Raw genomic sequence first — 26489 nt, forward strand, 5'->3', positions numbered from 1 at the left:
GTGCACTCGTTCCCTGCAACAGGAAGTGAGGCGTCGGGAAGCCGATAACACATGTAACCGTCTGATTGGTTGAATGAGATCCAGAACTCGCAGGTTAAAACCAAACCGGCAGCTCCTGTTTGAGCCGCTCTGACATTTTGCTCCGACATGCCGTTTTATTTTAGCCTCGCTCACCTGTCTGTTCTCTGGAGCTGTCACTCTTGTTCATGAAGAAGATGAAGATGAAGAAGAAGTAAAGACTCTAGTCACATCAGAGGCCCCTTTCTATTCTTTCTCCACACTGATTTGTTTAGGCAGGCGGATTTTGTAAAGATGTCTAAATGTCACACATTCTTCCTCTCGGTTCAAGTATTCATGACCCAGGGCGAGACGGAACACGAGAGAACACAGCACCCTTCACCCTGCAGCACCCTGTCAGAAACCTGATGAACTCGCCCCAAACTGTATCCGAGGTGTGTCTTTGTCTTCCGTGATGTAAGCTCTCAACCCGAGGTCTCGGGACGTTGTCGGGCCTTTTCCTTTTCGTGTGATCCGTTTTAGTTCACCTGGTTTTGACCCTTCATTTCTTTTTAAAGCTCTTTTAGACTCTTTTTTTTCTTCTTTTTCCCCATAAAAGCAGTTTACATCCTGGCACTTTGGCCTGTTTTGTGGGTGCAGAAGATAAAAAGCTGCTCTGCCATGAGATGTTCCATGATTGTTATGATGATGATGATGATGTGACTACACATGCAATAAATATCATGCATGCTCTTAAATGCACAAAACAATATCATATGAAACGTCTTCCGGTTGGTCTGCTCCGTCAATCCATCGGTAACACGGAATATTTCCGAGGTTATGCAATTACAGTTTTTATTAAACTGATTCATCTGAGCTTTGTTTGCAAGTCCTGTGAAACATGAACTATGTGATCGTTCACTAGACATCAGCATTAGGTTGAGCTTGTTGTTGTGCTCACTGAGTGACTCAGCCTTTAAGTGTCGTTCTAAAGCGGTTTCCACCTCGCCGCGTCTGTGCGTCGCTCCTCCTGTGTGTGTGTGTGTGTGTGTGTGCGCTCCACGTCATTGAAGTGTGCGGTTGTGAACATGACCAAAGGATGACCTCATAACAAAAGGATGACCTCATAACTCTTCTGTCTCGTCTCCCAGAGGGCTGCCATGCTGCCGGGAGGCCGCTCGTGAGGAAGCATGTCGTCGGGCTGGTGCTGCGGGGATGAGCCGGTGGAGCGGGGCCACATCCCCCTGGACATCGACAACGTCCACATGCTGCTGCAGGGTCAGTGCCGAGCCGTGTGGTTCTCAAATAGCTGCTTCCTCTGCTGTGAGGTCATAACGGCGACTGCGGCGCGTCCAGATTGTTGAGTAAAGTGAAGGCTCGTTGTTTCTCGGCCCCCTGAGAGACGACTGAGGTCACGCTACTGCAACAAAAAGAAGCTCAGTCTTGATTTCGATGTTTTATCTTGGTTACCGCGGCAACATAACGCCTAAGCCTCGCTCATGCGTCTCACTCAACGCAGCGGGTTTGACGGCTTCACTTTCGTCATTTTATTTGTTTATTTGATTTTAGTTCACGCTCGTCTTGAACCGCTCTCGGAGAGATGAGAGGCATTTTATGAAGAGCTGGAAATAACGTTCGATGTAAAAAGAGCAAACAGAAATGAAAGGCATGCAACAGGTAATGTCAAAGCTTAAGATTTGGACACTTCTGGATTGTTGTTGTTGTTTAAGCCAAACATCCTGTATTGTTAGCAGGAGGGTGGAGGAGACCCTGTTGTCACTGAACATGATGATAATAATCAGATCTCAATACCACGAGTTGAAACGTAGTACATTTTGACGATTCGCAGAAAGTTTTAAATGAACCGCTTTAATGCAATTATCAAATTCAGGATATAAAATGTGTTTTCTCAGTTTTTGTGTCGTGGTGAAGTGAAAACCTTCAGGTGAGACTGCTGCTCGGACGTATCGGGAGACTTGAATACGTCACTTGAGGCTCTGGGGAATTAAAAAAGATCCAAAGCAATCTGTAAAATGAGTTCCCGAAAAATGTACCATATCCTACAGTGGGCTGCAGGATGACATATTCTAGCTCTACGACGATTAATGATAAACAACCTGCAAAACTGAAAGATTCAAATATACTCATGGGAGTTTGTTAACTTAACTTTGGAGCTGGCGTGACACGGTTGCCACCGATGGATGCCCTTTTTAGGTTGTGCAGTTTTACATGAGGGCACATGGCTCCCCACACTTAAAACAGTGTTTTTATTTGACTTTTCGTCTTATTAAAGCCTCGTAAACATTTTCCCCCAATTATGTAATTCCCAACTGGAATTAGTTGGATGATGTCGTCCTAACGGCTCCACGAGAAGCCCAAAAAAGAGACTGTTAAGTCTTGTTTTGTGTTATTTCAAGTGGCGATGATGAAATAATGTCAACAAAGAGTGTTTGCATTCTTCTGAGGACGTGTAATGTGGCTTTTAGAAATATCGCTTCTAACATGATTATGTGTGTCAAAGCGGATTGAAGTGATGCACCATATCTACTCCAACTCTTATGCAGACTTTAAACCTTTTTAATTAGGTTGTCCAGTGAGATTGCCCCAAAAATATTCATCATCATCATCATCACGTCTCACTGTAGTTCACTGTCGCCGATTGAGGGCACACGAGCATGAGGCCTTCTAGAGACCTGTCAATCACTGTGTAGCCCCGCCCCTAAAGCATCCCCTGAGGATGGAGTGTTAACACATGAAGTATAGACTTCTATACAACCAGAGGAGTCGCCCCCTGGTGGTCAGGAGAGAGGAGGCAGCTTTAACACATGAGGCATATACTTCTATACAACCAGAGGAGTCGCCCCCTGGTGGTCAGGAGAGAGAATGCAGCTTTAACACATGACGTATAGACTCCTATACAACCAGAGGAGTCGCCCCCTGGTGGTCAGGAGAGAGAAGGCAGCTTTAACACATGAGGCATATACTTCTATACAACCAGAGGAGTCGCCCCCTGGTGGTCAGGAGAGAGAATGCAGCTTTAACACATGACGTATAGACTTCTATACAACCAGAGGAGTCGCCCCCTGGTGGTCAGGAGAGAGAATGCAGCTTCAGGTCACATTAAGTCAGGAGTGTCGTCGGGTTAAATCCGGTGAGAGATCTACATTTTCTCAGCATTGTAACATTTTTAATTTGACACACATTTTCCAGCTCATGAAGCATAAATTACCCAGAAGGCCGCAGGAGCTTGTTGCCTGTCGTGTTTCTGCAGGCCTGAATCCTTCATGAGTGAGATTTTAAAAAAGAGGGCGGAGCCTCTCTGATCTCACCTGCTTCCCTGTAGGCTTGACATGATGCCTGGATGCTGGTTAGGCAGGAGTTTCCCTCAAACTAAGTCCATAAATTCGTTTCTCCTTCATGGATCTGCAGTGTTTACAGTGCGCTAGACGAGAGGAGTTCGCTTTACATTGACATGCACCACAGTTTGTTTGGAAACATTCACTGCTGAGTCGGCAGGAGTGATCCCATCATGGGTGAGTGTTGTTGTTTACCTTCTTTAAAGGCACTGTCATGGATATGAGTAGTGCGTCTTCTGCAGCTGTAACATGGAAGTAGTGAAAGTAATGTGTGTTACATGTAAGAGATCATACACTGGGAAGCTTTATCAGTGTCTTCTAAGCAAATACGTCTAATATAAGCTTTATTAGGGCCAGTGAATGTTTAATAGGAAGAACATATTGGAAATAATACAAATATTATGTCACCCAGTAGTTTAATAATGTGTTTCCTCTTAAAATAAAGAGACACAAAGCGAGGGCTTGGCTCCCGACCAATGGCTGCTCCTTTCTATTATTAGTTATGAGACAATAATGAAGCGTCGCCCTGAAGGCAGAGCGCTGTTGCTACATGTGAGACCCATGATCACAGGAAACACGCGTCACTGGAAACATTCATGCAGCCTGCACAGATACACACCAGGAGGTCTAGGAGTATTTCACATTTAAGTGTGTGTGTGTTTCTGAATGTTGAGTCAATCTGAAGGAATAGTTGTAACGCTTCCTTGTTGATGGGAACATCCTTCAGGGCGCCTCATAAAAAAAGATGTTTTACAAGATGTTTTATCGTCACGAGTAACCGTGAAGCAGTCAGACTTGTGCAACACGTTAATTACCCCCCCAAAAAATACAAGCATTGGCGATACTCCAAGCAGTTTAATGTGAGAGTATTGAATGTTGGGAGAAGCTGAAATGTCCACTGAGACAGGAAGTCTTGTATGTGAGACTCCTCCCACTTTATAGACTCCTCCCACTTCATGGAGCTTTACGATGGTCAGCACTGTTGTTCCTTCCACTGGTCTGTATGTCTCCCTGGAGGGGGATCCACTCACTCGGTAGCGTGGTGTGTGATTGGATGAATACAACCGCTCCTTGTCTCACCCCCCGTCTAGACGGCCTTGTCTCCCCCTCGCTCGTCTCACACAGCAGACACTCAACATGGTCGTCAGGCGTCTGCTCCGGGTCACGCCCGTAACCTTGACGTTTATTACGACTTCTGTAGTTCCGTTAGCCGATGACAAAGCACGCCGACCCCAACCACGAAGCCGCTCTCTCCTCTACGCCGTCTCGCTTGTCGGCCATTACCAGCCCGAGGCCGGTGGAGAGCGAGTGAGGAGAAAGTGAGAGTTCCCGCCGCCACAGGAGGTCCCTGAGCACGCAGCCGGAAACGAGCGCACCCACGATGTTGCGCAATACTTGGTGCAGCGGCATGCAAGATTAGCCGTTTAAATGACACACAAGTACAAGTAGCAGCTCTTAAGAGGCCAATAGTTCATTTGAAGGTGAAAGAAGTTAAATATATAAAATGAGTCAACAGTCGGTTTAAATTAGGGATGCACCGATCTGATCGGCGCCGATCCATATCGGCCGATATTCCCATTATCGGTTTTGATCGGCGTTCTCAAAACGGCCGATCAGATGACGTAACATCTGCGAGAACTATCAGACGTTTCAATCGCGGCGCACCGCAACGGAGACGATGCGCCCGGCGAGGGCCGCAGAGTGAGAGGTCCACGAGGGGATCCTCACCACCGAGCGGCGTCCCCGTCCCCAGAGTTGAATCACTGGGTCGACTCAGCCGACTCTCACATGTCTGCCCCTATAGACTGATGCTCACGGTAAACGCATTCGATCAGGAGCGCGAGGGTTTTGATAAAGTTAGCGGAAGGATTTAAGTGACAACATCCGGTTTTGCAAAGTTAGCGGAAAGAACCACGTGAAACAACATCCGTTTATCAAAATAAGATGTCGACAAATCATACACTAGCATATAATAGTAAACAATGAACTGATTTGGTATCTTTATAGATCGTTTCTGAGATTTAGCTTAAATTATGCTAACATTAAAACATGTTTACTGTACCAAGGAAGAGTTTATAAAAATAAGTCAGACTTTTGTATGTTAAAAAAAGTCCTGTAAATAGATTTCCCCAAGAGTTCCAGGAAATGAATAATGCAGATGTGTTCCATACATATCTGAAATCCCCTACAATAGCAATCAAACAATTTTAATGTATCAATTAGGACATTTTTCAAAGTAAAAGTCCTAAATGTTTAAAGAAATCGGTAATTTCTTTAATGTTTGAGTTGCTTTATATATGTATTTCCTCATAGTCCTAGGCAATAATGCTACACAATAAATAGAATGCTTCAATCGACACCGTGATCGGTGATCGGTATTATCGGATCGGCAGATACTGATTTCAGTGATCGGTGATCGGCACCAAAAACCTGATCGGTGCATCTCTAGTTTAAATGTATGAATGGATCTCGTTCTTCAGAGGAAGAACTTTCAATTAGCAAATAAATTGAGCGATTCATTCACACAACCACACCATCACATGTGTGAAATGACTCAAACATGTGAAAAAATACATTCCAATCTTATTTAAAATCTGTTTCTGAGAGTTTTATATAGTAATGCAGACGTAAGTTAGCTAATTATGGAATAACCAAATAGTAAATAAAGATGACTGGCTTAAGGCTCTGTTTGAATGATCTTCTTTATTCCATTAAGTGCTCTGCTTGTTCAGGCAACACACACACACACCTGTCTGTGGTGGTCACGCCCACTCACACACCTGTCTGTGGTGGTCACGCCCACTGACACCTGTCTGTGGCGGTCACGCCCACACACACCTGTCTGTGGTGGTCACGCCCACTCACACACCTGTCTGTGGTGGTCACGCCCACACACACCTGTCTGTGGTGGTCACGCCCACTCACACCTGTCTGTGGTGGTCACGCCCACACACACCTGTCTGTGGCGGTCACGCCCACACACACCTGTCTGTGGTAGTCACGCCCACTCACACCTGTCTGTGGCGGTCACGCCCACTCACACCTGTCTGTGGTGGTCACGCCCACTCACACCTGTCTGTGGTAGTCACGCCCACACACACACCTGTCTGTGGCGGTCACGCCCACTCACACCTGTCTGTGGTGGTCACGCCCACTCACACCTGTCTGTGGTGGTCACGCCCACTAACACCTGTCTGTGGTGGTCACGCCCACTCACACCTGTCTGTGGTGGTCACGCCCACTCACACCTGTCTGTGGTAGTCATGCTCACACACACCTGTCTGTGTCATGCCACACACACTCACACGCCCCATTCAATTCAATTCAATTCAGTTTATTTGTATAGCCCATTTTCACAAATTACAAATTTGTCTCGGAGTGCTTTACAATCTGTACACATAGACATCCCTGCCCCAAAACCTCACATCGGACCAGGAAAAACTCCCAAATAACCCTTCAGGGGAAAAAAGGAAGAAACCTGGAGGAGAGCAACAGAGGAGGATCCCTCTCCTAGGATGGACAGATGCAATAGATGTAATGTGTACAGAAGGACAGATTTAGAGTTAAAATACATTCAATGAATATGACAGAGTGTATGAATAGTTCATAGTAGGCATATTCCACGATGGAGACCTCCACGATCCATCAGGCAGATGGCGGTGGGGAGGAGGAGTGAGTCTCAACAGGACAGTGGCGTAGTCATCATGAGCAGGAATTCCACGACCCAGGCGATCCATCAGGCAGATAGGATCTATGCCGTCTCATAGGGTCCGATGACCCCATGAGACGTAAAGTCAAAAGGACTTCCGGGAGAAAGCAGAGTTAGTAACGTGTGATTGAGAGATGAAAATTCATCCTTAAGGAGAGAAAAGGAGATAGGTACTCAGTGCATCCTAAAGCGTCCCCGGCAGCTATAAGCCTATAGCAGCATATCAAGGGCTGGACCAGGGCAAACCTGATTCAGCCCTAACTATAAACTCTGTCAAGAGGAAGGTCTTAAGTCTACTCTTAAGCGAGGTGACTGTGTCTGCCTCCCGGACTGAAATTGGAAGCTGGTTCCATAAAGAGGAGCTTGATAACTAAAGGCTCTGGCTCCATTCTACTTTTTAAGACTCTAGGAACTACAAGTAGTCCGCATTTAGTGGCGTAGCTCTCTAGTGGGCAATATGGTGACAAGCTCCTTAAGATATGATGGAGCATCACCAATCAAGGCTTTGTAGGTTAAGAGAAGAATTTTAAAAGTGATTCTTGATTTTACTGGGAGCCAGTGCAGAGCAGCTAGTGCAGGAGTGATGTGATCTCTTTTCTTAGTTTTAGTGAGAACGAGCTGCAGCATTCTGGATCAACTGGAGGGACCTAAGAGATTTATTAGAGCAGCCTGCTAATAAGGAGTTGCAGTAATCCAGTCTCGAAGTAGCAACGTGAACCAATTTTTTGCATCTTTTGAGACAAGATGTGCCTGATTTTTGAAATATTACGTAGATGAAAAATGCAGTCCTTGAGATTTGCTTTACGTGGGAGTTAAAGGACAAGTCGATCAAAGATAACGCCAAGATTCTTTACAGTGGTGTTGGAAGCCAGGGCAATGCCGTCTACAGAATCCACATCACCAGATAATTGATCTCTGAGGTGCTCAGGGCGATTAAAATTACTTCGGTTTTGTCTGAAGTTGCAGGTCATCCATGTTTTTATGTCTTTAAGACATGCTTGAATTTTACAGAGTTGGTTGCTCTCCTCTGGTTTTATCGATAAATATAGTTGAGTGTCATCTGCATAACAATGAAAGTTTATGGAGTGTTTCCTGATAATATTGCCCAAAGGAAGCATGTATAAGGTAAATAAAATTGGTCCAAGCACAGAACCTTGTGGAACTCCGTGATTAACGTTGGTGGTTATCGGCGTCATCGTTTACAAATACAAACTGAGATCGATCTGATAAATAAGATTTAAACCAAATTAGTGCCGTGCCTGAAATGCCAATCGACTGCTCCAGTCTCTGTAACAGGATGTCATGGTCAATGGTGTCGAATGCAGCACTAAGGTCTAACAAGACCAGGACAGAGAGAGTCCTTTATCTGCTGCCATTAAGAGGTCATTTGTAATTTTCACCAGTGCCGTCTCGGTGCTGTGGTGTTTTCTAAATCCTGATTGAAATTTCTCAAATAAACTATTATGATGTAGAAAGTCGCACAACTGATTTGCGACCACTTTCTCAAGGATCTTGGAGAGGAAGGGAGGTTAGAGATCGGTCTGTAGTTAGCCAATACCTCTGGATCCAGAGTGGGCTTCTTCAGGAGAGGTTTAATAACAGCCACCTTGAAGGAGTGTGGTACGTGGCCTGTTAGCAGAGACACATTGATAATATCTAATAGAGAGCCGCCAATTAAAGGCAAAACGTCTTTAAGCAGCCTCGTCGGGATGGGGTCCAAGAGACAGGTAGGCGTGTTCAAGTAGAAACCGTTGAAAATAATTGGTCACGGTTGATAGGAGAAAATCCTCAAATATACACCAGGGCATGGCGGTTTCCAAGGCCATTCCACTTGAGGACAGATTGGCACTGGTTATGGGCAAGAGATTATTAATCTTGTCCTAATAGTTAAAATCTTTTCATTAAAGAAGTTCATAAAGTCATTACCACTAAGGTTTATAGGAATGCTCGGCTCACAGAGCTGTGACTCTCTGTCAGCCTGGCTACAGTGCTGAAGAGAAACCTGGGTTGTTTTATTTTCTATTATTGATGAGTAATAGGCTGCTCTGGCATTACGGAGGGCCTTCTTATATGTTTTAAGACTATCTCGCCAAACTAAGCGGGATTCTTGAGATTAGTTGAGCATACATGCGTTCAAGCTTTACGTGTTGCTTCAGTTTGCGGGTCTGAGGTTATACCAGGAGCAAACCTCCTCTTCCTCACTGTCTTCTTCTTCAGAGGGCTATCGAGTCAGTGTCATTCTCAGAGAGCCTATGGCACTGTCAACAAGATGATCAATCTGGGACGGACTAAAGTTAGACCAGGAGTCCTCTGTTATATTGAGGCGTGGTATCGAATCAAATACAGAAGGAATCGCTTCTTTAAATTTAGCTACAGCACTATCAGTTAGACATCTAGTGTAAAACTTTTGACTAACGAGTACACCGGTAGTATAGATTCAAAAGTTATGGGGTTGTGGTCTGACAGAAGAGGATTCTGTGGGAAGACGTTCAAATGCTCAATGTCAACGCCATAAGTAAGAACAAGATCAAGCGTGTGGCCAAAGCTGTGAGTCGGTTTCTGTACTCTCTGACAGAAGCCAATCGAGTCCAACAAGGAGATGAATGCAGCACTAAGGCAATCATTATCAACATCCACATGGATATTAAAATCTCCAACAATAATAACTTTATCGGTTTTAAGAACCAAACTTGATATAAATTCTGAGAATTCAGATATAAACTGTGAATATGGACCTGGTGGCCGGTACAGAATCACAAATCGAATTGGCTGTAGTGTTTTCCAGGTTGGATGTGAAAGACTAAGAACAAGGCTTTCAAATGAGGTGTAGTGTAATTTTGGTTGAGGATTAATTAATAGGCTCGATTCAAAGATGGCTGCTACTCCACCTCCTCGACCGGTGCCTCGAGGAATGTGAGTATTAATATGACTTGGAGAGTCGATTCATTCAGGCAGACATATTCTTCATGGCTCAGCCAGGTTTCAGTTAGGCAACATAAATCAATGTGATTATCTGATATTAAATCATTCAGTAACACAGCTTTAGATGACAGAGATCGAATATTTAGGAGACCACATTTAATAGACCTATTTTGTTGCACTGCTGAAATAATTGTGTTAACTTGTATAAGGTTATTGTGTACGACTCCTCTTCTGCTTACTTTTGATTTATTTAATTGAAGTGGCCGTGGGACAGACACAGTCTCTACTCTAAAGTCAAGGGTGGGTAACTGCTCGAATGGAAGAGCAGAGAAGGGTGTTAAACTACAACTCTGCTCCCGGTTCACACCCACACACACACCTGTCTGTGGTGGTCACGCCCACTCACACCTGTCTGTGGTGGTCACACCCACACACACACCTGTCTGTGGTGGTCACGCCCACTCACACCTGTCTGTGGTGGTCACGCCCACTCACACCTGTCTGTGGTGGTCACGCCCACACACACACCTGTCTGTGGTGGTCACACCCACACACACACCTGTCTGTGGTGGTCACGCCCACTCACACCTGTCTGTGGTGGTCACGCCCACTCACACCTGTCTGTGGTGGTCACGCCCACTCACACCTGTCTGTGGTGGTCTGTAAAATTCAAGCATGTCTTAAAGACATAAAACATGGATGACCTGCAACTTCTTGATGTTAAACTCAGACAAAACCAAGTAATTTTAATCGGCCCTGAGCACCTCAGAGATCAATTATCTGGTGATGTGGATTCTGTAGACGCATTGCCCTGGCATCCAACACCACTGTAAAGAATCTTGGCGTTATCTTTGATGGACTTGTCCTTTAACTCCCACGTAAAGCAAATCTCAAGGACTGCATTCTTTCATCTACGTAATATTTCAAAAATCAGGGACATCTTGTCTCAAAAGATGCAGAAAAATTGGTTCACGTTGTCACATTGAGACTGGATTACTGCAACTCCTTATTAGCAGGCTGCTCTAATAAATCTCTTAGGTCCCTCCAGTTGATCCAGAATGCTGCAGCTCGTGTTCTCACTAAAACTAAGAAAAGAGATCACATCACTCCTGCACTAGCTGCTCTGCACTGGCTCCCAGTAAAATCAAGAATCACTTTTAAAATTCTTCTCTTAACCTACAAAGCCTTGATTGGTGATGCTCCATCATATCTTAAGGAGCTTGTCGCACTATATTGCCCACTAGAGAGCTACGCTCACTAAATGCGACTACTTGTAGTTCCTAGAGTCTTAAAAGTAGAATGGGAGCCAGAGCCTTTAGTTATCAAGCTCCTCTTTATGGAACCAGCTTCCAGTTTCAGTCCGGGAGGCAGACACAGTCACCTCGCTTAAGAGTAGACTTAAGACCTTCCTCTTTGACAGAGCTTATAGTTAGGGCTGAATCAGGTTTGCCCTGGTCCAGCCCCTTGATATGCTGCTATAGGCTTATAGCTGCCGGGGACGTTTTAGGATGCACTGAGTACCTATCTCCTCTTTTTCTCTCCTTAAGGATGAATTTTCATCTCTCAATCACACGCTACTAACTCTGCTTTCTCCCGAAGTCCTTTTGACTTTACGCCTCATGGGTCATCGGACCCTATGAGACGGCATAGATCCTATCTGCCTGATGGATCGCCTGGGTCGTGGAATTCCTGCTCATGACTACGCCACTGTCCTGTTGAGACTCGCCCACTCCTCCTCCCCACCGCCATCTGCCTGATGGATCGTGGAGGTCTCCATCGTGGAATATGCCTACTATGAACTATTCATACACTCTGTCATATTCATTGAATGTATTTTAACTCTAAATCTGTCCTTCTGTACACATTACATCTATTGCATCTGTCCATCCTAGGAGAGGGATCCTCCTCTGTTGCTCTCATCCAGGTTTCTTCCCTTTTTTTCCCCCTGAAGGGTTATTTGGGAGTTTTTCCTGGTCCGATGTGAGGTTTTGGGGCAGGGATGTCTATGTACAGATTGTAAAGCACTCCGAGACAAATTTGTAATTTGTGAAATTGGGCTATACAAATAAACTGAATTGAATTGAATTGAATTGTGGCGGTCACACCCACACACACACCTGTCTGTGGCGGTCACGCCCACACACACACCTGTCTGTGGTGGTCACGCCCACTCACACCTGTATGTGGCGGTCACACCCACACACACACCTGTCTGTGGCGGTCACGCCCACTCACACCTGTCTGTGGTGGTCACGCCCACTCACACCTGTCTGTGGTGGTCACGCCCACTCACACCTGTCTGTGGTGGTCACACCCACACACACACCTGTCTGTGGTGGTCACGCCCACTAACACCTGTCTGTGGTGGTCACGCCCACTCACACCTGTCTGTGGTGGTCACGCCCACTCACACCTGTCTGTGGTGGTCACACCCACACATACACCTGTCTGTGGTGGTCACGCCCACTCACACCTGTCTGTGGTGGTCACGCCCACACACACACACCTGTCTGTGGCGGTCACGCCCACACACACACCTGTCTGTGGTAGTCACGCCCACTCACACCTGTCTGTGGTGGTCACGCCCACTCACACCTGTCTGTGGTGGTCACACCCACACACACACACCTGTCTGTGGTGGTCACGCCCACTCACCTGTCTGTGGTGGTCACACCCACACACACACCTGTCTGTGGTGGTCACGCCCACTCACACCTGTCTGTGGTGGTCACGCCCACTCACACCTGTCTGTGGTGGTCACGCCCACTCACACCTGTCTGTGGCGGTCACACCCACACACACACCTGTCTGTGGTGGTCACGCCCACACACACCTGTCTGTGGTGGTCACGCCCACTCACACCTGTCTGTGGCGGTCACGCCCACACACACCTGTCTGTGGTGGTCACGCCCACTCACACCTGTCTGTGGTGGTCACGCCCACACACACCTGTCTGTGGTGGTCACGCCCACACACACCTGTCTGTGGTAGTCACGCCCACTCACACCTGTCTGTGGTGGTCACACCCACTCACACCTGTCTGTGGCGGTCACGCCCACTCACACCTGTCTGTGGCGGTCACGCCCACTCACATCTGTCTGTGGTGGCCACGCCCACCTGTCTGTGGTCACCTGGCTACTTTTCTCAATGGCTGCCATGACACCTGTGTGACTAGAATGGAGATATTTAGTTTACAGTGACAACGTTTACTTGGACCAAATATATAAATAGTAAAAGCGATATTCCTCCTGATCTCCATGAAGGTGAGACACCAAGTCCTCCTGATGTTTACAGGGAGGAGTGTTTCTCCTTCCTCTCCTCCTACAGCCTGCTCAGCGAGCTGCAGGTCACCAGGAAAGAGGCCGTGTGCAAATTCAATCATTCATATTGTTGTATTTAAGCCCAAAGAATGCTCATAGAACATGAATATTATCGGCGCATCAAACCCGTCTTAATCCTAAAGTACCGGGCCCGCTTCAGCGCCTCCAGAGCGGATGAAACGCTTCCATGAACCGCACCGCATGTCTGCGTCGAGGAACCGGAGAAACGCATCAGGCCCTCTTGAGTCTGCGCCTCCTTTAACGGTTGTGGACGTAGAAATGAACCGCTGTGCGTTTGTTCTCCTTCCACAGTGGAACAGGAACAGATCCAGAAGAAGACCTTCACCAACTGGGTCAACGCTCAGCTGGCAAAGGTGAGCTCGCTCTGTTGGGTCTGATCCACCAGGCTGGCCCGGGGGGTTAAAGTCTTTAACATGTTTAAAATGATGGTGCATAAGCCTCTCTTTGTGCATATGCTCTCACAAGCGGGACATGTCAGTCACACATACTTCTAAAATGATATACATCGTGAAAATGACCTTTTTAAAAGAATGCGTCAATCATGTCATTTGGTTGACTGACTTTGTGTGTCGTATGAATACAGTGTCACGATTCCTGCAGGGGAATCCTTACTTTGTATTCATAAAGAATATTCTCCCTCACTTGTATGCAATATTTTAAAATGTTTACTTAAATCTGTGAAGATTGTTGTTGTTGTGTGTTTTCAGTGAATCATTGCAATACAATATATAATACAAAACAGAAAGACTGAAAAGGTATAGGTTGAAGCAAAAATACTTATATATTCCTATCCTAAATTAATATTATCAAATAAATCAGATAATTAATATGAAATGAAGAAAAAGTCATTGTGATGATTGTAACTGCGTGTGGATTTCAGCGCTAATATTTTGACTGTTTCCCTCGTAACGGGCCGATTGAAGCTGAGCTCACAGCTCGAGGGCCATTTCACCGTCTGTAGGTTGAAGTTTCATCACAGCGACGCATTAAAACTGAAGCGCTCGCGTGTCGGCCCGAGACTCTTCAACGGAGACCTCAAGGAGCCGAGCTGGAACTAATCCATAAGACACTTCACAGGCGACCTCACATCCTGGTCTCTGCGTTGTGTGCGACATGCTTCCGGCGGATCGGTTCCCTCTGGCTCACCGGGATCTGGTTTTATTTCTCCTCTCGGAACCAAACCGCTTGGACTCGGATGTAAAGAGTCGTCACGAGCGGCGCCGCGTGGCGGAGCGATTCCATTCATGACGTCGTCTCGGTCGCTTGTAAAACTAGAATAATGATCTCCGTCAGGAGGAGACGCCGCTCGCTCTGAGCGAGACGGACGTGTGAAACTGATTGTGATTGGTCACAAGGAGCGAGTCATCCGTCGGCTGAACCACGTCACCGAGGAGCGGTCACTTGTCTTCTTTGACCAGAAAGTGTTCATGTTTAACAAATATAACGTTTAGAAGTTGGATTGTTCCCAGGTTCTTGTTAGCGTGGCTTCTTCTTGAGAAGGTTGAGCCCAGTGTAAAGCACGCTAACGCGTGAGGAGCTAAAGTTCAGCTTGTGTGCAGCGGCGGCCCCCCTCCGCGGTCCTGGACCTCTTCAGCGACTTCCGCGACGGATCCAAACTGCTGGACCTGCTGGAGGTGATGAGCGGCGAGCGCATCGTGAGTTCACCGCCCGAAAAACACCAAACGCAGCCGCCGCCTTCGACCCGGCAGCCGACCGACCGACTCTCTGCTGTTTGTTTGTTTGTTTGTTTGTTTGCAGAGTCGGGAGAAAGGCCGCGGGATGTTCCAGCACAGGAGCAACATCGAGAAAGCTCTTTCCTTCCTGAAGAAGAAGTCGGTGAGTCAGACGGACGCTAACGAGAACTCTACGATTGACGGCGGGGGGGGGGGGTCACCATTAAAGCTGCGTTCACACCCTAAGCGTTGCACATTATTGCTCGAGTAGATCCCGCTCGCAAAGTCAACGTACAGACGGCAATCGTTGCGAATGACGCACATTTTCGCCGTGAGAAATCAGCGTCGAGAAGCTTCGCCCGTCAACACCGGCGTCGTGAGCGAGCCGACGGGTGATGTCATGAATAAATATAAATATATGATATTAATGTTATGAACCCGAACACGAGGGCGTTACATCTTCAGACGTTTGTGGGACGTCCTCAACAAGTATGAAGCAGAACGAGTGGTTCGCTCTTCATGGTGGATAAAGGAAATGATAACTGTTTCCACGGAGATAAGCCCCTCCCCGTCTAAGGTGCGAACGACGTGAATCAAACACAAATAGTCCCGCGAGTGAAGCGTTGCGAATATTCTCAATCTTATTTGGCCGGCATTGATTTAGAATTTGGAGGTCATAGGTGGTTTTTTTTTCTTTCTTTTTTCGGGCTATAATTCAGTAATTTCTGCTCATTGTACCAATTCACACTTCAGCCGTGGGTCTAGCCGGTGATCTGTCACGTGGGATTTGGGGCTTTGTTTCCTCTCCAGATCAAACTGGTCAACATGAACATTCCTGACGTCATGGACGGGAGGCCGTCCATCATCCTGGGCCTCGTGTGGACGATCATCATGCAGTACCACGTGAGACTCATGCTGCCTCTTCTTCTTCTTGGGTGTTTTCACTCTTCTCAACTCTCCGAGATAAAACCTCTTGTGTAATATAACAAAAATAAAGAAAAAGCCTCCAGGAATGTCCTGTGCTTGCATAATTAATATTTATTTTATTACATTTAAATGGGTTTCCTTGGGGCTGTTTTTTCAGGATAGAGTTCTGGGAGCAAAGAAACCGATTGCAACACGTTTATGACGCTCCACAGCAGAGAGAGATGATTTGTGTTATCCGGGATGTTTTCATTAAATTAAGCTTCAAATCAAACGTTACCTCTCCGTGGTGGTCTCAGATCGAGGAGCTAGCCAGCGGCCTCTCCTTCAGTTCCCGCCAGTCCTCCATGGAGTCCCTGGCCAGCCTGGACTCGCGCTCCACGCTGTCGGGCCGCTCCGGCGCCAGCAGCCCGGTTCCACCCAGAGGAGCGCCGCTGCACACCCGCTTCAGGGTGTCCGCCAAGAAGGCCCTGCTGCTCTGGGTCCGGGAGCAGTGCCACAAGTAAGAGCAGGGGTCAGGGGTCAGGTTCATTTAGGGGAACGCGGATACATCGAGTCCTCTGGTTGTATAGAAGTCTCTGCTTCATGTGTTAGGTCAAAGCCTCAAGTATGGGATGGATCCTCACACGGGGAACTCTCCTACCGGTCTGGGCTGAAGACCTTCACCTGATCAGGGGCTTAAATAGTTTATTGTGACATATTTCACTGCAGTATATATATATATATATATATATATGTACATAAGTTCAATCTTTTAAAATCCCATTTTTCTTTCATATTTTGTGTTTTTCTGTTGAGAAGTCCGTGACGTACTTTTGAAAACAGCCTTTGTATTGGCCGTTCGATTATATGGAGATGTTGTAACCAAAGAATTATTTATCGGTATTTATTTGGCATATTATTATTATTTTTACTCTCATTTATTTTTCATCTTGATATAAATATATTTGTTATCTTTTGCTTCAGCCAGCCTGTTCTAGTTCTTAAAGGGACAGCTCAGCTTTAAAGTTCTTAAAGGGACAGGTCAGCTTTAAAGATCTTAAAGGAACAGGTCAGCTGTCTAGTTCTTAAAGGGACAGGTCTGCTTTCTAGTTCTTAAAGGGACAGGTCCGCTTTCTAGTTCGTAAAGGGACAAGTCAGACCCCGAAAAGAATCAATATCTGTTTAAGTGATTGCTATATTTAGAGTATTTATCACGTCTTTACGTTGCTTTTCATCTTTACTACGCTCTCTTCAAAGACTTCATTCACAAGAACACTTGTTTTAAGATTAGATGCCCTTCAACTGATATTCACTCTATAATGTCTTTTAGGAGCAGGATGGACTGTGGGAGCACTTCCCTTTTTAAAGTGTTAATTTAATGTATCATAACAAGACCCTCGAGCTGCATGATTAATGTTGTGTATATATATATTTATGTATTGATCTGATTCCCTCAGAGCCGGCTGCCCAATCAACGTGAAGGATTTCAAGGCCAGCTGGAGGAGCGGCGTGGTCTTCCTGGCCATCCAGTACGCCCTGCGGCCCGACCTGGTGGACCTGTCCAAGGCCAGGACCCGGAGCAACAGGCAGAACCTGGAGGAGGCCTTCAGTACCGCGGAGAGGGAGCTGAGGATCCCCAGACTGCTGGACCCTGATGGTGAGGGGTCCGACTCTACTGCTCTCAGTATTATGAAATGCATAATAACAGGAGAGAGAATGTAGCTTTAACACGTGAAGCATAGACTTCTATACAACCAGAGGAGTCGCCCGCTGGTGGTCAGGAGAGAGAATGTAGCTGTAACACGTGAAGCATAGACTTCTATACAACCAGAGGAGTCGCCCGCTGGTGGTCAGGAGAGAGAATGTAGCTTTAACAAGTGAAGCATAGACTTCTATACAACCAGAGGAGTCGCCCCCTGGTGGTCAGGAGAGAGAATGTAGCTTTAACACATGAAGCATAGACTTCTATACAACCAGAGGAGTCGCCCCCTGGTGGTTAGGAGAGATAATGTAGCTTCAACATGTGAAGCATATACTTCTATACAACCAGAGGAGTCGCCCCCTGGTGGTCAGGAGAGAGAATGTAGCTTCAACACGTGAAGCATAGACTTCTATACAACCAGAGGAGTCGCCCCCTGGTGGTCAGGAGAGAGAATGTAGCTTTAACACGTGAAGCATAGACTTCTATACAACCAGAGGAGTCGCCCCCTGGTGGTTAGGAGAGATAATGTAGCTTCAACATGTGAAGCATATACTTCTATACAACCAGAGGAGTCGCCCCCTGGTGGTCAGGAGAGAGAATGTAGCTTCAACACGTGAAGCATAGACTTCTATACAACCAGAGGAGTCGCCCCCTGGTGGTTAGGAGAGATAATGTAGCTTCAACATGTGAAGCATATACTTCTATACAACCAGAGGAGTCGCCCCCTGGTGGTCAGGAGAGAGAGTGTAGCTTCAACACGTGAAGCATAGACTTCTATACAACCAGAGGAGTCGCCCCCTGGTGGTTAGGAGAGAGAATGCAGCTTTAAAACATGAAGCAGAGACTTCTATACAACCAGAGGAGCCAGTGTGAGCCGCTGTCTTCCAGTCTGTTTACTACAGTTGCTCTCGGTTCCACTAATTACCAACAAAGCGTTGCCTCTCCACGCCTTTTCGATCTATTCTAAATATGATTCACCGGATTTGTCACTGACATAGTTGCGCAGCAGCAGTGCGTGCCATAAGCCTCTGAGTATCTGGTTTTGACGGAGCCGTGCCCAGCCATCCTCAGGGCGAGAGGGATGACGGTCTGCTGACTGTTCGCGTCGGACTCGTATAAAACGCTCGGTTGTTTCTCTCCGCCGGTGAATCAGCGAGCAGATTTTCTTTCCGCCGGCTGATTTCTGAAAAGACAGAAGCTACACACACGGCTCGGTGTGACAGTCCACCTGGACTCTAAACTGTAGACTCATGGATTGTGATGTGGATGCAGATGTGGACGTCCGGGACCCCGACGAGAAGTCCATTATGACCTACGTGGCCCAGTTCCTGCAGTACTCCAAAGACCTGCCGGTGCCAGAGGAGGACATGCAGGTCGGTACCACACTGTGTAGACCCGGGCCTGCAGGTCCTGCTTAGGACTGCTTAGCTGCTGCAGTCCAGTGTCAACAATCAGACGTCAAGATTAACATCAAAATGTGTTTATTTATTTATTTAACAACAGTTACATGCAAACCAGATCTTACAAAGTTCTGTTTCACTTCTATCTGGATCATTTTTACCTTTTTAACTTTCTACATTTAGTGCTCAGTGGTCTCTTTTTTATTCTATTGATTTGTTTCATACTTTGAGTTTCCATAAAGGCTGTTTCTAAAATCAATATGTGAGAATAAAGAGTCATGCAGCCTGCACAGATACAGACCAGGAGGTCGAGGAGTATTTCACATTTAAACTCCTGTGCAGCTCCGAGTCACGGGGTGTGTGTGTGTGTGTGTGTGTGTGTGTGTGTGTGTGTGTGTGTGTGTGTGTGTGTGTGTGTGTGTGTGTGTGTGTGTGTGTGTGTGTGTGTGTGTGTGTGTGTGTGTGTGTGTGTGTGTGTGTGTGTGTGTGTGTGTGTGTGTGTGTGTCAGTCGAGGCATGATTTATTATTGGATGTTGCAATGAACTGAAACACAACTTGTTAAAGTAACTTTTTCTTTGGGATATTTTTCTATTTTCATCCTTTTTGTTTACCCTTTCCTGTCTCCTGTCTCCTGTCTCCTTCCCTCTTTCCTCTTCTCTCTTCCCTCTCAGACACAATACCTGACTCTTCCTAAAAGTCACTCTCCTGTCCACCTGCCCGTTCACTACACTCCCGCCATTTCTGCTTCGCCTCTGCGACAGGTACCCCCCCTCCCCCCACCCCCCGTTTCCCTCCTCACCGTCCAGCCTCCTCCGGACCTCCTGAGGCTCCGTCACCGTGTAAATATCATGGGATCACATGATAACATGTTCAGTCACCAAAAGATGAATTAATAAACAAAACAAGTAATAAAACAGAACCATAAGAAGCAGCCAGAGCCACGCCCACCTGTCACTGCCGACGCCTGTGCATGAACACAAAGTTCTGGCTCGGCCTCCTTAGTGTCATGTGACCCAGAACCCCTCAGAGCACCCCACCCCCCCTCCAAATGACTTCAGGCTTCACTGCTGGCTCCGTCTCGTAAACACACGACGGAGGAATGTTCTTTAAATGCCCGTTTGGTGTTATTGAGACGAGGTTACCTCCCGTCGGGTCACGCAGCGGTGCAGCAACTCGTCGGGCCGGTTTAGTTGAAAGCGATCCAAAGCTGCAGCGCAGGGCGCAGCGAGGCCTTCATTCCACCGACACCCTGCAGCGCAGGACGCACCCGTCACATGGGACACTGGCACGACAGGGATGTGGCATGTTGGTGCTCCACCCCATGGAGGAGAGACAGCGTTTGGGTTTAATCCTGCAATAATGATGCAAGAACACATCTGCACATAGTGCACAAAGAGAGAGGAAGTGACGCTTAATGCTGTTCTACTTTATTGTGCATGCTCTTCATACGGTAGACTTTAAAGAACATGAAACAATAGCACCCTGATCCCTACAGCCCGACGGGAGGAGGCTGCTCCACCAGCTCCTCTGTTCTCCTGGGTTGTGTAACAACGAGCCCGGTGCCAGGTCCACCCTCCCAATGGGCTCGGTCCAAGTCAACAAACACATCGTTGGCTCGGCGTGTTTCGTGTGCAGCTCCTCGGGAGCTTCTTGTTTTGTCTCTTTTGGCCCCGAGTGAACAGAAACGTTTTTATAGAACTCTTCTCTCCTCCAGTTCTCCAACAGGACTCCTCATAGTTCTAATCTAAACATTATACACATCATAAAGATGCATAAAGCCACAGGATGCAGCAGGATGACGACCCACACGTCCTGTTCTTTTTTAAAGTTTTTTTTTTTATTAACACAAAATTATTTTTACAGAATATTTGTAGTGAAATAGCATTTACAGTTTGTTATGCTGAAAATATTATTTTCCAAAAAGAAAATATACTCCTCTGGGCTCCTCCGTGTGAACAGAAACACGGAACTCAAATGCAACAATGTGTCATTTGTTTGCAGGTGAACCCAAAATACAGGAACACAGGCTCAACGTCAGGCCAACGTCTGGAGCCTGACGCCCGTCACTCGTCTTCTGTCCAGAACAATAAATCTAAATGTGGGTCCTCTCTTCCAGGCGACGCCGGCCCGGAAGGCCCAGGAAGTGACCTGCTGGCTGGCTCAGGCCTACGCGGAGCTGCTGGAGGGCTGGGACTCCACCGAGGGAGAGAGCTACTCCGAGAGATACCACGTGGGTCTTCAGCTGCTGGGTTGCTTTGGATTTGTTTTTAATATTGTTATATTTTTAAACTGGTGTCGGTATTATTTATTTACACTTAATACTTGTTGTTCTCTCTGTAGTCTAAATGTCTTTCTATTTTTATTTCCTTCTATTTTAAGACTTCCCTCTGGATTTAATGGAGTTCTGTCTGATCGTTCAGTTATTAATGGCTGCTTCTTAGCAGACGCCGTGTCATGTTTTTAACCATAATTTCCTATAAGCACGTCATCGACGTCCTGCATAGACAAGTGCACCCTTGACACTTTTCCCGCCCCCCCCTCAGGTATTTCAGACCTTCCTGGTGTCCTTCAACGAGCAGCGGCGTCACATCATGCCGCTGTTGACGGCGATGAGACGAGCGGCGAAGCCGAGCGAGGAGCAGCGAGCTCTCAGGGAGGCGTGGGACTCGCTGGCTGTGAAGGTCTGTCACTCAAACTTCAAAACACTGTCGAGCTTCAACCTGGTTAATGTTGGTTGGATCGGTCGCTTTTCCACTAATATTGAATATTTCCAATACTTATTATTTAAAAATGAATATAAAAATGTATCATGATGAGTCAGAAAACTTGTGATCCCTATTGCAGCATTTTACCGTGTGTGTGTCTATATAAGTATATATATTTATTTATATATACCTGTATATATATATATTAATAAATAAATAAATATATATTTATATATATTTATTATATATTTATAAAATATATATATGTACATATATTTATTATATATACATATATATAATATATATATATATATAATTTATATATATATATATATATATATATATATACACACACACACACAGATGTTAATATTCATGCAGGTCTCCTCTGGTTTCTTTGTGCATGTCCATCAAACCTGGTCCTGCAGCTCCATGAGTACAAGCAGGAGCTGGACTCGGGTCTCCCGCCCCCGTTGGACTCGGTGGCTCGCTGGCTGCTGAAGACGGAGAAGGCTCTCGGCGAGGAGGACGGCGACCCGCAGGATCACGGCCGCGCTGCCGCCGCCGCCCGGGAGAAACAGGAGCTCCTCAAAGTGAATCCATGCTAAACACCCTGTAATACTTTATGAACAATAACACTGAGTTGGTGAGCCCAGGCAGATCAGGTCAGATAGGAATCACCTCTGCAGAGCTCAGGAAAAGGCAAAAAACATCATAAAACTGGGACACAAGTTACTTCCTGGAGTACATTTAGTTTGTGGGCTCATTGAAATATGGACCTTGAAGAGATGTGATGACTCTGCATGTCAGAAACAGGTTTATTGCCAAAGAATGTTTTCACAAACAAACGAGGAATTTTTTTTGGTGGAAGGTGCAACATTTGGACATGACAAACAAACAACAATCAACGCGACGGAAAGACAACATCACATTGGTGATGACTCATGTCATCACCAATGTGCTCTCCGTGTGGCCGTAGGTCTGCCTGGAGGAGATGCCGCAGCAGCTGAAAACCTTCCAGTCCTTCCAGAACCTGGATGAGTGTGGAAACCTGATGGTGCCCGCCGACAAGATGGACGAACTGAAGAGGAGGTGTGTGTGTGTGTGTGTGTGTGTGTGTGTGTGTGTGTGTGTGTGTGTGTGTGTGTGTGTGTGTGTGTGTGTGTGTGTGTGTGTGTGTGTGTGTGTGTGTGTGTGTGTGTGTGTGTGTGTGTGTGTGTGTGTGTGTGTGTGTGTGTGTGTGTGTGTGTGTGTGTCACACACAATTCTTGTTGTTACTGACCCCGGTGGTCATTGAGTGAACTGCAGTCAGCGTCTAAACAGCGACGTTACGATGGCGGTGATGTTGCTCTGTTCTATTAAACCATCGGCTGCATGGTACTCATGACTCGCGTGACTTCATCAGCTGAAGTTAGCCAGCTAGCTGTCACCTCAGTACCCGGTATGGGTCTTTGTGCGGTTGGCTGGCAAAGCAGAACAATTGTGTTGGTGTAACTATGATGGTTTGTTCATTGGATGAAATCCAGAGTGTCGGTTTGCAGTTTGTCTTTCTCATCATGGACATCTTCACCAGGTTCACCAGCGTGAGGGTGACGGCTAAGTACCACGGGATCAAGCTGGAGTTCTGGGAGCAGCGCCACTCCGTCCTGGACCTGTTGGGCCAGATGAGGACCAAGCTGCGGGTCTGGAAGAGACCTTTCGTCTCCCCGGAGGCCGTCAGGGTGCTGCTGCAAGAGTGGCATGTGAGTAGGTTTGGAGAGAGTGGGACGAGGGTGCTGGTGAAGCCTATAAGGGCTCTTGTAGGTAAAAAAAGAGATTAAGAATACAGAGTTGGGATAATATACAGATATAAAACCTCCCATGGTCCTGGAGGGGAAGGTCCTGAAAGATGCATGTACGCATTCTTATTTTGTCCTATGAATCAGCGTGGGAATCTGGCTGCTGTGAACTGTATTTTGTGTTTTCAGGACCTCGTGAACACACAGGATCTTCCTTCTCTGCTGGAAGCGTCTCTCCACAAGCTGAAGCAGGTCTCTGAGAAATACTTGAGCAAGTCCGCCCTCGGTGAGTTCTCTCCTCCTCGGCATTCCCGGTGCCGCGCGTTCATCTTCTGGACCGACTGAACGTTTCTCTCCTCAGCCGCAGACTTCCAGCACATCAGCCAGCAGGCGAAGCAGCTGGAGGACGACAGCACCGAGGTTCTGGAGGGCGTGACCGCGGCCAAGAGCGCCATGGGCCGCGTGCTGTCTGCCTGGGACTCGTACAGCGACGGCCTCAGCTCCCTGCAGGCGTGGCTGGAGCAGAGCCAAGGCCACAAGGTGACTAAAGGAGACGATGCATTGTTCCGGTACAGCTGGCTCGTGGCTCCTCCACAGCTGCTCTGCGTCTGTGGAAATAACAGTGCAGACGTCTTCAAAGAAATGAAGAAATGTATATAAAATGTGTCTTCCCTTGCAGACGCTCATGTTTTTAATGCACTCGTGTTGTGTTCAGGTGACGTCCGACGCCGCGGCCGAGTGGGGCTCCCGACAGGCCCACCTGAACGAGATGGGGAACTTCCTGATGGATCACACGGACCCTCAGACCGGCAGGGTCCTGGAGGAGGAGCTGCGCAGACTCAACGCGCACTGGGCCGAGTTCGTGGAGAGAAACGCATTCGTAAGTTCAGGAGCACGGGAAAAAAACCTGCTCGGTGAGAAACGGGGAATTAATCGACGACAGAGCATCATCGGCTTTCCCGTCATTAGTTTATCTCTCTAAGATAGAAGTACTGCATCCCCTGTACCTCGATCTACTGATTTCTCTTCCTGCCGTGGCCTCGTTTCTGCTGCCGAGTGACAGCAGGGCTTTGGGTGACTTAGTGTCTCAGACATTTGGAATTCCAGCTATGGATCGACCCATTGTTGTAATTATTCACACCCTGTTGGCTTCAAGTTTGAAAGATGTGCTCCACCTTTTACTTTAATAGTCTCTTATAGTCTGGGATTAGAGTGCGTATCAAGCTGATGAAAGTATTTCATCAGACTGTTGCATCATGTTCGCTGTGGTTTGAAAGTACAGGAAGCGAGTGGGAGCACGTTTAACAACAGCAAACATATATCAAAACATCTGCATCGCAATTCAAGGCTCATTTATTCAGTCGTTACTTCTTCACTAAAAGTATTTAAACACTGCTAGATAAGCAGCCTGCAGTTTGTTTGTGAAGCAGTTAGAATAGTTCCACTGTTAATAATAAAAGTTTTTTCTTTCTTTCTAATTGATAAACAATTGATAATTTTGTGGGGTAAGTATTCCTTTAAAATGCTGTATAACACATCGCTATATATATTTGTATTATCTTCAAAACTTAGCCGTCTAAACACTTTTATTCTAAAAAGAAAGTTTTCTATTTCGGTTGTTTGTCCGATGTATTGTTGTTGACCTCACCCGACATTGAACAGCTGTTCTGGCTCCTGTTTGCAGGGCGGCGTGGCTGAGCCCAGCGCTGAGGTCCAGACCGGATCCCAAGACCTGCAAGCGCTGATCAAAGAGGCTGCTCTCATCCTCAAAGAGCCTCTGGAGACCATGGCGGCGCCCTTACGCACCTACAGAAAGAGAATACAGGTAGGACTCCTTGCTAATGAATGGTTAAACACACCTTGACAGAGTGGAGTTGAGTCATATACAAGTCTGGTGTTACCGTTGAACAATATTATACAACTTCAAATATAGATTTTATAAAGCAGATTTTTCTTTTTTGGCCTATGAACTTCTGTCAAGTAAAATCAATGAGACTTTAACCGAGCCGACGCATCTCTCTGGACTTGACTGTTTGCTTTCTTTCCTCTAGTTCACGATGAGGAGATTCAAAGCAGTGGATCTGGATGCTCTGGCCGCTTCCCCAGAATGCTCAGCGGATCAGGTGGAGAAACTGAAGCTCGCTGTACCTGAAGTACGAAATGGTTCCTTTCCCTTTTTTAAGACTTCCTTCATACAGCTGAGTTCATTAGCACAGCATGGACCGTAAGCACATCCAGTCTTAACCATCCGCTCCCTTGCAACGTCACCAGGTGGTGCAGACCCTGTTTGAGGCGGAACAGGTGTGTGCTGAGCTGCAGCACAGTGTGTCGGGGCTGGACAGTCGCCTGGCTGAACTCCTTTACTGGGAGTCTGAGGCCCGGGAGCTTTACCAGCTGCTGAGGGCCGCGGAGCGACAACAAAAACAACAACAGCAGCAGCGGGGGGGCCAGGACCCACGAGCCAGGGTAAGATGATCCACAGAACAAAAGAGGTCCAAAACGCATTGACCTTCCGGTGGAATTGAGGATGGTTGCTCAACACCGCTTGTTCCTCCAGGTCCTGATTTCCCGTGGTCTGCAGCTGGAGGGTCAGGTGGTCACAGAAGAGCAGGACCTGCAGGTGATGGTTATGACGAGTCAGAAGACCTCTCCCATCCAGTACCTCCACGCCTCCGCCATACAGGACCGAGTCCGAGCCGCCGTTGCACAGTCACAGGCCAGTTTGCTTTTTGTACCTTGTCTGAGCGAGCCATTTAGTTGTGCATCTGTACTCAATGCCGTGGGCAGGTCAATGGAACACATTTGCTTTTCTAATGTGTGTGATTTCCATTCCAGGAAGCTGTAGGCATGCTGAGCAGCCTGGGAGCCAGAAGAGATCGGAGCAGAAGCCCCCCAGAAGGGTCCCCTCCATCAAAAGTTTCTAAACAGACCAAAGAAAAGCTTGAACATCTGAGACCGTTGGACTCAGTCAGAAGGCCAACTCAGCGGCCCACTACCAA

The 26489-nt window shown here is 46.9% G+C and overlaps 2 protein-coding genes across 2 annotated transcripts; both read left to right on the top strand.

The window, feature by feature from the left end:
* The first annotated feature begins 1187 nt into the window (after positions 1 to 1187).
* On the top strand, positions 1188 to 24154 carry LOC130201682 (nesprin-2-like). Its single transcript, XM_056426775.1, has 16 exons — positions 1188 to 1320; positions 13617 to 13678; positions 14885 to 14980; positions 15084 to 15161; positions 15809 to 15901; positions 16222 to 16424; positions 17362 to 17561; positions 18879 to 18979; positions 19679 to 19768; positions 21124 to 21237; positions 21551 to 21688; positions 22141 to 22305; positions 22692 to 22804; positions 23286 to 23454; positions 23680 to 23776; positions 23852 to 24154. The coding sequence occupies exons 1-16, from the start codon at positions 1188 to 1190 to the stop codon at positions 24148 to 24150; spliced, it is 2151 nt and encodes a 716-aa protein (XP_056282750.1). The 3' UTR covers positions 24151 to 24154.
* Positions 24154 to 26414, top strand: LOC130201683 (uncharacterized). The gene is made up of 6 exons (XM_056426776.1): positions 24154 to 24370; positions 25175 to 25315; positions 25542 to 25643; positions 25762 to 25956; positions 26048 to 26210; positions 26326 to 26414. Exons 1-6 carry the CDS (start codon positions 24176 to 24178, stop codon positions 26412 to 26414), a joined length of 885 nt encoding a protein of 294 aa, XP_056282751.1. The 5' UTR covers positions 24154 to 24175.
* Positions 26415 to 26489: the final 75 nt, after the last annotated feature.

The sequence above is a fragment of the Pseudoliparis swirei genome, chromosome 11, assembly GCF_029220125.1.
Source record: "Pseudoliparis swirei isolate HS2019 ecotype Mariana Trench chromosome 11, NWPU_hadal_v1, whole genome shotgun sequence".
Classification (NCBI taxonomy): domain Eukaryota; kingdom Metazoa; phylum Chordata; class Actinopteri; order Perciformes; family Liparidae; genus Pseudoliparis; species Pseudoliparis swirei.